The sequence below is a fragment of the Sinocyclocheilus grahami genome, unplaced genomic scaffold (genome assembly GCF_001515645.1).
Source record: "Sinocyclocheilus grahami isolate Dianchi unplaced genomic scaffold, SAMN03320097.WGS_v1.1 scaffold835.1, whole genome shotgun sequence".
Lineage (NCBI taxonomy): Eukaryota > Metazoa > Chordata > Actinopteri > Cypriniformes > Cyprinidae > Sinocyclocheilus > Sinocyclocheilus grahami.
Genome location: NW_015506014.1, coordinates 62,780 through 76,700, shown reverse-complemented (window position 1 = coordinate 76,700; position 13,921 = coordinate 62,780). Strand labels below are relative to the sequence as shown.

The window sequence follows — 13,921 nt, the reverse complement described above, 5'->3', positions numbered from 1 at the left end:
AGAGAGAGAGAGAGAGAGAGAGAGAGAGAGAGAGAGAGACTTTTAAACATCTCTTTAATCACCAGAAAAAAGTAATCAGTAATTTTTGTTCTTGTTGTTTTCGTGCATTACAGCTTAAGAAATCTCTTAGGCCTTATCCTTAGGGACAAAAAAGTCAGAGAACCAGTTAATTTGTAGGGCACTGACAACATAATTTTATATAATTATTTTAATTAGGGATGCTGATACTGGTATCGGTATCAGGCCCGATACTGAGCTCCTGTACTCGTACATCAGTACAAATGCGTGCACGCGTTGCGCGTGTTTTGCTTGCTTGAGTGTTTCTGCATTATATGAGTGACTTTGGAAAATAAATCGCAGCACGTTTCAGATAAAAAAAAAACGTGACTTCTATTTCTGAAAATATCACAGTTAGGAGATTTATAATGAGTGGTTCCCTGCATTATTACAGCAAAGCGCGGGTTTACATTACTAAGCTGCTGCAATGGAGCAGCTCTAATGTAATTAAATGAAAGTTAATGTACCATAGAGCAAAAAATGAACAGTGAAAGTAACAAAAACTTGTAAAATACATTTTAATGTGCATAATTTAGTGTGAAAATGACCAAAGGATATACAGTCAAACCAAAAATTATTCAGAGACCAGATATACTTTTTGATATTTTTTTAATAGTGGATGCAGGAACCTATAGTTCATTTATGTAAGTGAGCATAGCAAAATAAAGTAAACTGTGACAAATTATACCCAAAATGTCTTCATACAGTGAACTACCAGTAAAACTGATACAAATTTGGGACCAAAAATTATTCAGACGAGTCTGGGGAAAAAAATGAAGTTCAGGTTTGCATGAAGCTGGGTGACAGCATGCCCAGGAGACTACAGGCTGTCATTAAGGCTAAGGGTTGCCCAACTAAGTATTGATAGTTGTGTAAATACTGTCATACTAACAGCTGTCTAATTTTTGGTTGATTGTAATCAATTAGGCTACATACCTTTCTATCAAAGTTATCTAACATTATCAAGCTGAATTTGTTCAGACTCAGTTTAACTCTGAGTTCTTGTTATATTTTATTACCATTTTCTAAACTATAGCGAATAAACTGTGATAATGTGAGAAATGTTGTCTGAAAAAATTTTGGTTTGACTGTATCTATTTGATAAATGAAGTCAACCAACTAACATTATACATACGGTTTCTGTACCCAGTATTTAAAAAATGTACAAATGCAATAAAATATTGGTATCGGTACTCGGTATCGGCAAGTACCAAAAATAAAAGTATCGGTATCGGGCGGGTACTGGAAAAAGTGGTATCGGTGCATCCCCAATTATAATAGTTATGTTAGTTAGAACATAAAAAAGATCTAAAGATACATAAACGTGGACTTACACATTTTTGTGCTGCAAATAATAATTTTACACTCATGTGATACTGACCTATGACATCCCGTGACATGACATTTATCTGAATTTACATCATCTCATAAATGTAACAGTAAAACAGTTCAGCTCACAGATGAAGACTAAGCTGTAATGACGGCAAAAATATTTCACAAATATTACAGATCAATAAAATAGTTAAAAAACGCTTATAAATCATTAAAGGTTTTGGTAACACTTTAAAATAAGGTCTCATTTATTAACATTAGTAAATACATTTACTAACACGAACTAACAATGAACAATATATTTTCACAGCATTTATTAATGTTTGCTGATGTTAGTTAATAAAAAATCTCATGTTAAATCACAGTGCATTATCTAATGTTAACAGATAAAACTAAATTTTAATAATGTTTAAGCTTTGAATATTATCTAACATTAATAAATGCTATATAATTATTGTTTATATTAATTAACATAGTTAATGTTAATAACTGAAACCTTATTGTGAAGTGTTACTAAAATTGTATATATTGTTCTGTTTGTGTTTCACAGGCTTGATGGTTTGGATTTGCCGTATCCCTTAAAACCAGACTGCCAGAGGGTTACTGTAAATGCATGTGCCCGCAGCAGGGCACAGTTTTCCTGATGCCACCGGGGTGGCGTTTGCATTGACAGCTTGGGCCCGCCATCGCTGCTTGCAGCTATATTTATTCTTCCGCTTCTTCTTCTTCTTCTTCTCCAAAGAGAATCGCATTTTTGAGGGCCTAAACATACTTCAAAACGCATGAAACTTTGCACACACATCAGAACTGGCGAAAATGTACATCTGATATGGGTTTCAGAATTGGGAGTGGCAAAATGGCTCGATACTGCCACCTATACAATTTCAACGAAGTGCCCCTCGAGCTACGTTTCACATTTCACGGCCTGACAGAGTTTGATGTTTCGCCATGAAACAGGAAGTTGCTGTAACTGAGGCAAGCAATGTCCGATCTGCCCCAAACTTCACACGTTTGATAGCCCATAATGCCCATGCCCATATTCAGTTATAGTCATAGCGCCACCTGCTGGCAACAGGAAGTGTCATGGTTAACACTGTTATGGACTCCTAGGAACATATTAAAAAGCGTCAGCAAGTGTTAAATAGGCTGGCAACATGCTAGAAGCATACTAAAACATGCTAGCAACACTTAGCTAAGTGCTAAAGCATGCTATTAATGCAGTGAAACAGGAAGTTACTGTAACTCAGGCATGCAGTGTCCAATCTGCCCAAAATTTAACAAGTTTGATAAGAGTCATGTCCTGAACACATCTACATGCCCGTATTCGGTTATAGTCATAGCACCACCTGCTGGAAACAGGAAGTGACATGTTTAACACTAGGGCTGCACGATATATATCGAAATATCGCAAATGTAAATATCACAATATGCATATCGCAAGGGCATGCTATATCTGAATCATTTTAATAATAGGCTACTTAAATCAGAACGTTGCAAAAGGTCAAAGTTTTAGTTCGACGCATATAGCATAGAATTGCTTGACGTTAAAAAGAGTTAAGTGCAATAAGTTGCAGAAATCAACTCTTTGCCGTCTCGTCTTGCTGTCTGACTCAAACCTGAAGCGCGTGCACAAGCCGCATCTCGCTCAGTTTCTCTTCCGTTCTGCCGCACAAGTGCAAAGAGCGCGCACACACACACACACACACACAGAGAGACACGTTTCAGACGGCATGCGAACATCGAGTTGATTCATCTTTCACATCTCCTCATGTTTGAACAGACACATACACACACAATTATGTCAATAGTACCCGTCTCGACAATCATTCTCGTAAACGCAGTCGGTTATGTTTTAAATGAATGTAAACAGCTGAGAAAGAAATCGGATGTGTATCATTATACTGGATCTGTGCAGTCGGATTTAAAGGGACAGCAGCCTATAAATACGTGCTGCTGAATATGTCACTAATGTTAACAAAACCGCTATAAAAAAGATTAACCTAAATTTAATTCATACAGCGAACACTATGCAGTGTTATTTTACACTTAATTATTACATTTCTGTATCTGAATACTACTGTTTATTTTATCTATGCTTGTAAATTGTGTATTTCTTTTTTTTTACTGACTGTTCACTTGCCTTTAATCATGTTTGAACTTTCTCAGACTATAGTTTTTGCTGTGGTATATGAAGAAGTACTTAAAGTGTATGGAAAGCAAAGTTACAATTATATAAACTTAGTGTCATTGTTTTTTTTTTGTATGTTCACACTGATGTTAAAATGACATTTTCTGATTTGTGACATTACTTTTTATGTAATGCTAAAACACTGCTGTGCTGGTCACTTTCAGAAGTTGTAGTGATTCTTTCTTTTCCAAGAAAGAATGTGAAACAAATTGGTTATATAATTTTCATTTTTAAATATTTTAAAATATAATTGAAATTGATTTTACACACTTTAAGCAAGTATTGCATATCGAATATCGCATTTTTTAACAAGGTATCGCATATTGCATTTTTCTTCAATATCGCACAGTCCTATTTAACAGTGTTATGGACTGCTAGCAACATATTAAAAAGCGTCAGCAAGTGTTAAATAAGCTGGCAACATATTAGAAACATGCTCAAACATGCTAGCAACACTTAGCTAAGTGCTAAAGCATGCTATTAACACCATCAAACAGGAAGTTGTTGTAACTCATGCATACAATGTCCAATATGCCTCAAACTTCACATGTTTGATTCGAGTCCTGGCCTGAAGACATCTACATGCTCATATTCGGTTATAGTTATAGCGTCACCTACTGGCAACAGGAAGTGACATGTTTAACACTGTGATGCACTATAAGCAGCACAGTAAAAGATGCCATTGTGTGCTAAACATGCTAGAAATATGCTCAAACATGCTAGCAACACTTACTAAGTGCTTAAGCATGCTATTAATACCATGAAACAGAAAGTTGTTGTAACTCATGCATACAATGCTCAATCTGCCCCAAACTTCACACGTTTTATAAAAGTCCAAAGCCAATATTCATTTATAATTATATGGCCACCTGCTGGCAACAGGAAGTGACTTGTTTAACACTAACTTAAACATGCAATGTCTGATCTGATCAATGTCTTGTTTAATTATATTTTCTCTATAGCGCCAGATCACAACAGACGTCATTTAAAGTTACCTTTCCTATAGAACAGGTATATACCTTGTTCTTTTATTAAGCAAACTAAATAGCCGTATGTTATTTATCTTATTTAAGTTATGGTCGCGCTCTCTGCATCACGCACAGCGGAGTTCCGCCCGATGTGCGCGCGCGCACACACACACACACAAGTGAGCCCACTCCCACTAGTATTTGTAAATATTAAGCCGCAAAACGATTCATATTTAAATATGAATTCTGCGTGTCTCTGTGTTATTGAATGACGCAGACGCGCGGTTTTGTGTAGTACTCGTACTGAAACGCTTGTGACGCTTGCGGTGATATTAACCTCTGTCGTCTCACTAATGAGGACATAAATACATGAATAACATCTCCAGAACTGCTCTGAGAGTCACTTCATCAGCATTTGACTCTAAAAAATCCTATATCATTGATCAACAACTTAAGAGCTCAAGCTAGATCAGTCTTGAAAGATTTATAAGCTATTATTGTTTATACTTTAAAATCAGTTTCCCTATGGAAAAATGAAATGATTTTTATTCTCAGAAGGGCACTGTTGCATTCTATAGTTCTCTACAATCTGAAACATCTTGAGTACTTTACATTTAGTGTAGCTCAGCAAAGGAAATATATTCAAATATACAGCAATATAGAGTGAAAGAATATATGCACTGTTGTTTAAATTTTTTGGAATGTATCAGTAAATAAAAAGTGAGAACTTTTCGGATCACCAGTAAATTCTCTCTCTAGATTGGATGACTTATGACAAACTTTAGAATGCATTATTTTGAAATGACACAATCATGGACACGTGTTGAAGCCCAGAGAAACAAAGAACCCCCCCCCCCCAAAGACGTAAACCTAGGGGAAACACTGCATGCAATGTCTGATCTGCCCCAAACTTGACACATTTGATAAGAGTTCTGTCCTGAACACATGTCCATGCCCATATTCAGTTGTAGTCATAGCGCCACCTGCTGGCAACAGGAAGTGGCATGTTTAACACTGTTATGGACTCCTTGCAACATATTTAAAAAATTAAAAATCCTAAATAGGTATGCCAACATGCTAGAAACATGCTAAAACATGCTAGCAACACTTAGCTAATTTGCTAAAGCATACAATCAATACAATGAAACAACAAGTTGCTGTAACTCAAGCATGCAATGTCAAATCTGCCCCAAACTTAACATGAGTCCTGGCCTGAAGACATCTACATGCCCGTATTCTCTTATAATCATAGCACCACCTACTGGCAACAGGAAGTGACATGTTTAACACTGTGATGGACTATAAACAACACATTAAAATAAGCCATTGAGTGCTAAACATTCTAGAAACATGCTCAAAGATACTAGCAACACTTACTAAATGCTAAATCATGCTAGTATTACCATGAAACAGGAAGTTGTTGTAACTCATGCATACAGTGCATGGTCTTCCCCAAACTTCACATGTTTTTGATAAGAGTCCTGGCCTGAAAACATTTACATGCCAATATTCAGTTACAATCATAGTGCCACCAGCTGGCAGCAGGAAGTTTGGCACATAAGTGACTGACATATTCCTCCTATATTTACCACTTTAAATGTATATTGCCCACCTTTTGCTGTTTTCCTAAAGCCACCGGGTGGCGGTGAGCCCGGGTGCGAGGGCCCTTTCATCGCTGCTTGCAGCTTTAATTTGGTCTTATATTTCGTTATAAATTTAGACAAGCTCAGTACTGACTAGTTTCTCGTCAATTTATTTTTGTAAATTAGAATGTGCACAAAGGATTGTGGGTGATTGCAGGTCACAAAGGACACATACCATGCATCCAAGGATCCTTCTTACTGAGATGGCTTTCAGTGACATTTGATGACGTGGCAGCCAAGATATGCAGCCTTGGTAGGATGTGGCCTTCCATTTGAGAAGCACCAAGTTTATATGGTTGTCAACCAGTGGGATGCTACATTTTATTCTTTCCGACAACAAGCACTTGAATGTGACAAGCTCGTAATCACAACTCCAAAAGTGGGAAATTCCCCATAGGTGATGTAAGGATTCACTCAAATCACGATTAGATTCGATTTGATTCACGATTTTTATTTCACGATTCGATTTTCTCACAATTTTTTTTTTTTTAAACAAAATGACATTGAAGACATTATATAGTAAATGAAAATGTGTCCTTTTATTAGGCTATTGCTGAACGTTTCTTTGTGAAAATAAAATAACTAAACAAAATTAAAATTTTAAAACCAACCCCAAATCACATAAGTTACTCAAATAAAAGAAATCTCTTCAAATAAACAAACTAAGGCTTTGTCGGTGCCCTTTCCATTTAAAATTAGAGGCAACCACTGCATGTTATTCATGATCCAAACAAAGATGCAGCATACATGCAGCATGAGTAGTTTTTAATCTAAATGAGACTGTATAATTTCAAAATATGAATCAAAAACAGAATGGTCTGACTTTAGTTTTGTGAAACTATACTACATAAAACATATCTGAACGAAACAGCAGACGAGTTGAATTAAAACGCAAATTCACTCTCTGCCAGTAGGTGGCGCTTATGAACAGCAATGATGTAGTGTTTCCTGGGTTACCGCTGTAAACAAAGCAGAGCTGCACTTATGAACACTACTTTAATATGCATCTTTCATAGGCAAGATAAAAAGAAAATACCATGTAAACTCTTCCAAGACAGTCAGTTCCCCTCAGAGATACATTCATATAAACTCCTACTTCAATTGTATCACGATTTGTTTGGCATCTCAACTGATTTGTCACACTTTTGTCACATTTTTTTAATTGATTTTCAACCGGCTTGTGGTTCATCGTTACATCCCTATATCAAACTGCATGATGAACGTTGCTTTGAGCACTGAAATTATATTTGAATTGTTAGTTTCTCCAGATAAAGTTAGAAATGTACTAAAAATAAGCCAATTGCAAGAGATCAGGGGGGGTGGGGGGTGGGGCACCTGGGGTGGCCAATCAGATTTTAGTAGGGGCTGGTGACACCCTGCACCATGTAGCTCCCGCCCCATTGGGAAGTGAACTAATCATTCCTGTTTCCAATACAGACTGCATAACCTCAGCTTATGGGGAAGTGATGTGGCCAGAAGACTGGGGAGATGAGGTGAACTAACAGACTCCATAGCCTGTGGCCTGTTGCATGAAGCTAGCTGAACAAACTCAGAGTTTCAGAGTAGGTTTAGAGTTGACAAAACGAAACAAATTCAACCTGGTTTAGATCATGATCACCGGGCTCACAAAGCTTGATATAGGCCTAAACGTTCTTTGTCAACTCAAGAGTTTGAACCAGAGTTTTTGATAAACTCTGGAGCGCGTGCTCCTGAACGTGTGACACGTGCAGCAAACAACCAATCACACGGAAAGTGGAGAGCATCAGCAAAGCGTCATTTAGATTCACTTCTCACGAGAGTCTGCGCAATTAACTTTTCTGCTGAAGATTAAGATATGTTGTTATTAAAAATAAATTTAAATGCATTTACAAGGCAGGAATAAACACTTCTGCAGCAGCAAAAGTTTGAGAAGGCAGCAGAAAGAAAATATATGACTATGCAAAGGAATCAACTGAATTACATTTTTTATATACAGGTGCATCTCAATAAATTAGAACGTCGTGGAAAAGTTCATTTATTTCAGTAATTCAACTCAAATTGTGAAACTCGTGTATTAAATAAATTCTATGCACACAGACTGAAGTAATTTAAGTCTTTGGTTCTTTTAATTGTGATGATTTTGGCTCACATTTCACAAAAACCCACCAATTCACTATCTCAACAAATTAGAATACTGCATAAGACCAATAAAAAAAACATTTTTTTTTAAATGAGGCCCAACCAAGTATTGAGTACATGTACAGTAAATGAACATACTTTCCAGAAGGCCAACAATTCACTAAAAATGTTTTTTTTATTGGTCTTATGAAGTATTCTAATTTGTTGAGATAGTTTAATTTCACTTTCACGTTCAAATTAGCGGCAATTCGGCGTCAAGCAGTTGTTTGTTTTTTGTTAGTTTAAGTTTTTCCCTCTTTTCCTCGCTTTCCTTCGCTTTTAAATAGCTTGTAAAAGCACCGTATTTTATTTTCACTTTTAAATTAGCGACAATTCAGCGTCAATTGCTTGAATTCAATTCAAACAACAACAAAATTGGTTATCTTTACATTAAAGGAGAAAGTTACATATGTATTTATTCATCATAAAGGCTCTGTTAGGTAAATTACCATCTTATATTTCTAATTTGTTAACGTTACATATCAACAGTCATTGTACTAGATCGGGTTCTTGTATTCGGTTAACAGTTCCAAAGGTATTGTCAAAATTTGGTAAATGTGCTTTCTCTGCTTATGCTCATTGGGCCTGGAATGAATTGCAAAATGTAATTAATCTTGATACACTTCCAACATTTAGTAATTTTAAATGTCTTTTGTATAATGTTTTAAAGGATAATTTAAAATTGTAATAGTTTTTCATGATGTCATACAACAATCGATCTGCGCAGCTGTGCAAATGGTAATGATGATTCAGGAAATTCACCAAAGTGATGACGAAAAACTGTTTTTGTTTTCTCTGCTTAAAGGCTCAGCTGTTCTGGTCACTTTTATATTGTTCAAACAAATATTGGTTACTAATTTCACTTGGTTGTCTTTTTTCTGTTGCCAGAGTTCTTACAAATAGATTGATGGCCATGATGAACATAGACGGCACAGGACTAAAGAAAGCCTTTGGCAAAACACGGCTTTGCCAAGTTATGATAGGTACTAGATCACTTTTCTAGTATCTCGTGCATTAGGCGCGCGTTTATCATTTTATTGATGCGCAAACAAACCGTGTATGTGCGCTCTAGGCACACCTAAAACATCGAATTTCTGTTTGGACACAATTCAGTATAAAAAAATCACATCGCTGAGTTTCCACACATATAGAATGGTTTCATTTTTCATTAGAATTTTGGTGTGTTTAGTGATTCTGAATGGATCCGTATAGTAGGGGTGTGCGATATTGAAAAAAAATTATATCTCGATATTTTTGGGGATTTGTTCGATAACGATAATTAGATAATATTTTGCCAAGTGTGTTATTGTGTGCTGATATCTGACTACCGTGGACAGCTGCAGTTTTTGATATTCTTCATATTCTGTGTGGTCAGTTCACATCAGTGATAGAAATTAATCTTTTCAAATAAGTTTAAATAGATTTTTTACCTTTTATGGCCAATTTTACCTTTAATAAAGCCATTTTTTTTGACTGAACCGAATCATTTAACGGTTGATTCATTCAGGAACTAAACATCATCTTGTTGCTCAGAGACGCAAAAAACAGTGCTGTAGCCGTTTGGAATTATTTTTTGTTGGCGAAATGGAGCAAAAACAGGCAATATGGTGTCTAAATTGCACTCTGTAGGGGTGTTTTTGTTTGGTTTTTGCAAAATACTCGATAATGTCAAATTGCACATCGCTAAAACAACAATTACAATATTATCGCAGACGATATATATCGTACACCCCTACCATATAGTGGCCATATGCAGTCCTTTGGCATCTCCCTGTGGTCTTTTTTGGTATGGCAGGTTGACTTGTACTTATAAGTTACTGTATAATCTAGCTTCACATAGTTTTAAGTTGTAAAGAGTATCTGCAGTGACCTTCTTGCTATTCCTACTATTTAAGAATTTTACTATTTAAAATAAGTGCTTTCTATATGAATATATTTTAAAATGTGATTTATTCCTGTGATCAAAGCTGAATTTTCAGCATCATTACTCCAGTCTTCAGTGTTACATGATCCTCCAGAAATCATTCAAATATACTCATTTGATATTCAAGAAACATTTATTATTATTATTATTATTATCATCATCAATATTTAAAAAAGTTTAATAAATTTTTTTCAGGATTCTTTGATGAATTGAAAGATCTAAAGATTGGCATTTATCTGAAATTAAAATTATATTTTGTAATATACATTATACCATTCAAAAGCTTGGAGTATATACATATATATTGGGGGGTGGCGGGGGTGGGAAGAAATTATAGAAAGTAATACCTTTATTTAGCAAGAATGCATAAAATTTATCCAAAGTGATGACAAAGACATAATGTTACAAAAGGTTTCTATTTCAGATAAATGCTGATCTCCTGAGCTTTCTATTCATCAGAGAAAGCTGGAAAAATTCAACTCAGCTGTTTTCAACATAATATAATAATAATAACAAAAAATATTTTTTGAGCAGCAAATTAAAATATTAGAATGATTTCCGAAGGATCATGTGACACTTAAGACTGGAGTAATGATGCAAAAAATTCAGATTTGAAATCACAGGAATAAATTACATTTTAATATATATTCAAACAGAAAACAGTTATTTTAAATAGTAAAAATATTTCAACATTTTATTGCTTTTGCTGTACTTGGATCAAATAAATGCAGGTTTGGTAAGCAGAAGAGAATTCTTTAAAAAACATTAAAAATCTTACTGCTCAAAAACTTTTGACTGGTAGTGTATCTACATAATTTATCTACCATATGTTGTTAATCCATCTATGAATTTAAGCTTTTTTTTCATGCAGAGTTAACCTTTGATTTACATTGACTGTAGTCCCTTCAGCAGATAAAAAATCCAGTTCACATTTGTATTTTGGAATTGTATCTTGATAAATAAAACATTTCTTACATGTATTACTGTAGTGTCATTATTTTGGTGGTCTAGAATAGGACATGTGTGGACGTCAAATTGACATCAAGTTTTTGACATCAATTTGATTTGTGTTGACGTCTATGTTTGATGTCAATTTGACGTCTTTTTGACATCAATTGCTCACTGGGTCCACATTGGATTGTGGGAAATAGTGCTTCAGCGAGTGTACCCCCTTGTCCAAATACTCACACGTTCGGTCTTTGCACTTGACCACTTTGATATGACGTATTTCCTGTATTTGGCCCAAGTGTTCAAGTGAGAATGAAGACCACAAGTGTGTAGAACTTTTCATTACCGTATGGGACACACTTATAGTGTTGTAAAAATGCAAGTGTTTGCATAGCTTTATTTTAATTTTAAATTAATTACCATTTCAACTTATTTTCAACTTCTAAATATCTGTTCAGTATAGTGCCTATAAGAGATGACAGTTTAGTTGCAGCTGCTTCTAATTAAGTGATGAAAAGCAGTTGCAAGTGTTGTACAAAATAAATATCACCACTATGCATCTTTGCACCAATAAAACGTGCAACACTGTTTTTCTACCAAATTATATGTAATAATAGCCTAATTATCATATTAATATTTAACTTACATTGGAAAAGTTTCTGTAACCTCTCGCGAGATCACAGCAAAGATCTTACGATTTATTCCAAAACATGATGCATGATGGGATACACTAAGCCTCGAATAGCGCTCCGGAGCGGTATTCGAGATAGTGTGGATTTCACGATTTTAGCCCGATTTTTCACTCGCCGACAGGTTTTGCGAAATCGCCGACAAATGCCCGACATCGGAGGCAAATCGGTGCTCGCTCACGCGAGTGACAATCACGCAGTGTGAATTATCAAAGACTCGATCTGAGGGAATCGCCGACACCCGTGAAATATTTGGCATGCTAAATATCTGGAGCTGTCGGCGATTCACAATCACGCGATGTGAAATTATTTCTGACTGAAAAACACATCGGTGATGACCTACAGCCAATGAGAGACCAAAATACAGGGCAGAGGGAAGTTCGGGGAGGAGTTATAGACCAGAATATCAGTATTTTAATAGATATATGAACAATTATATCATACAGAAACAAACACAACTTTTGCTTGCCCAGCCACAACATCAGCATAACAGTTACTGCAAAATTATTTACCTCCAACTCTCTTTGCAGAACACCCAATCCCTGTTCCCTGCATCTCCCTCCTGCATAATCTGTTTTTCTTTTTCTCCTTGTAGCTGGAAATCAGCTCACAGACAATTTGCGGGCTATATATATATATTTTTTGTTTTAATAATTCCAGTCTTGCTGGAGAACTCCTGTCTGACGCAGGCGGGTTCTCGCGTTATTTCCTTATCACTTCTCGCGTGTGTTTTGTTGTGAAACGTAGTTTGCGGACCAGACAGAGCTGTCGGCGATTCTTCCTATTGTGAAGTCATGCAATGTGAAACCCCCTGTCACCGATCCATCGTGCAATGTGAACACAGCAGCAACTGACTGCTACCACAGATAGTCACGCAGTGTGAAAACACCGGCGATCCGACGAGTTTGAAAATCGTGCAGTGTGAACTCGGCAGTAAGGGCACTGCTCTGTCGTTTTCAAGACCTGGGACAGTCTTGCACACTTACTTACTGTCGCGTGCACACGCTCTCAAGTGGCCAAGACCGCAAGTGTGGGTATTTGGACAAGGCACATCAGTTGTACACTCGAAATCAGAATGCATTGTGGGTAAAAAGTAGTGAACGAATGTAGGGAATGAAGTAGTTCCCTCAGAATTCGGACAGCACTACAAAATGGCTGGCACCCGATATAGTGCACTATGTAGTGGATAGGGAGTGGTTTCGGACAAAGCTACTGGTTTGAAACAAATTAGCGATTTCGAAACCTTTGCGAATCATCATTCAGCACGCACTGTAGAGAAACAAAACTGACATTTTATGGGTAAAAAAAAAAAGTAACGTTTCAACCATCATCAGAAAGTTAACATCTGTAACCCGTAAAAACAACCAAAAGGACATATCGAGCTGAAATATCGCTTTCAGTTTGTTAAACAAAAAGGAAACACGAGCTGTCTCCGTTCTCAGTATTTCTTTACGAAGAGTAAATAAAAGGATCAAAATACGGACCGCCAGTACAATTTCTATTAGGCCTACACATCTTTTTTTCCCCGTGCAAAACGAGTTGAGAGTAGGCTACTTTCGATTTAAGTTCTTCCCGATGTTGAGGCCAACGACGAATATAGGCTACCATCAGATACTACACGGAGCTCGCGGTTTCCCCGCTGGTCACATGTAGCATTTGCTTACTTGTAAACATACATAGCCTACCTTGCTTTCATCTTGGACAATATTTATTTTCGTTCCTACTTCGTCTTCTCGTTTCTCCAAATTTGGTTAAGGCCAGATGATGCGGCTACTGAGCATGCGCACATCAGGGTAATTTTTTGTCACACTGTACAACAGTAATTCCTATTGTTAGGGGTAGGTTTAGAGTTGGTAGATGTAGACGTTAAATAAAACACAATCTAATAAGTAGAACATTTCATTTGTTTGGGAGAACAAACCTCATTATTTTAAGAAAAATATATTATGCAATCCATATGATCAGGGTGGTTTGAATGTTGTGGATTTCACGACTTTGAATAACACTTTAAAAAT

At 36.2% G+C, this 13,921-nt stretch overlaps 1 protein-coding gene across 1 annotated transcript in view; it reads right to left on the bottom strand.

Annotated features, from left to right (window-relative positions):
• The window catches only part of LOC107562727 (V-set domain containing T-cell activation inhibitor 1-like), a 21,785-nt gene extending 8,118 nt beyond the window's left edge, over positions 1–13,667 (bottom strand). Inside the window, exon 1 of the mRNA XM_016247426.1 lies at positions 13,592–13,667. Coding sequence (XP_016102912.1) covers positions 13,592–13,602 — 11 coding nt within the window. The 5' untranslated portion in view covers positions 13,603–13,667. The remainder of the gene's footprint in view (positions 1–13,591) is intronic.
• Between the last annotated feature and the right edge of the window lie 254 nt (positions 13,668–13,921).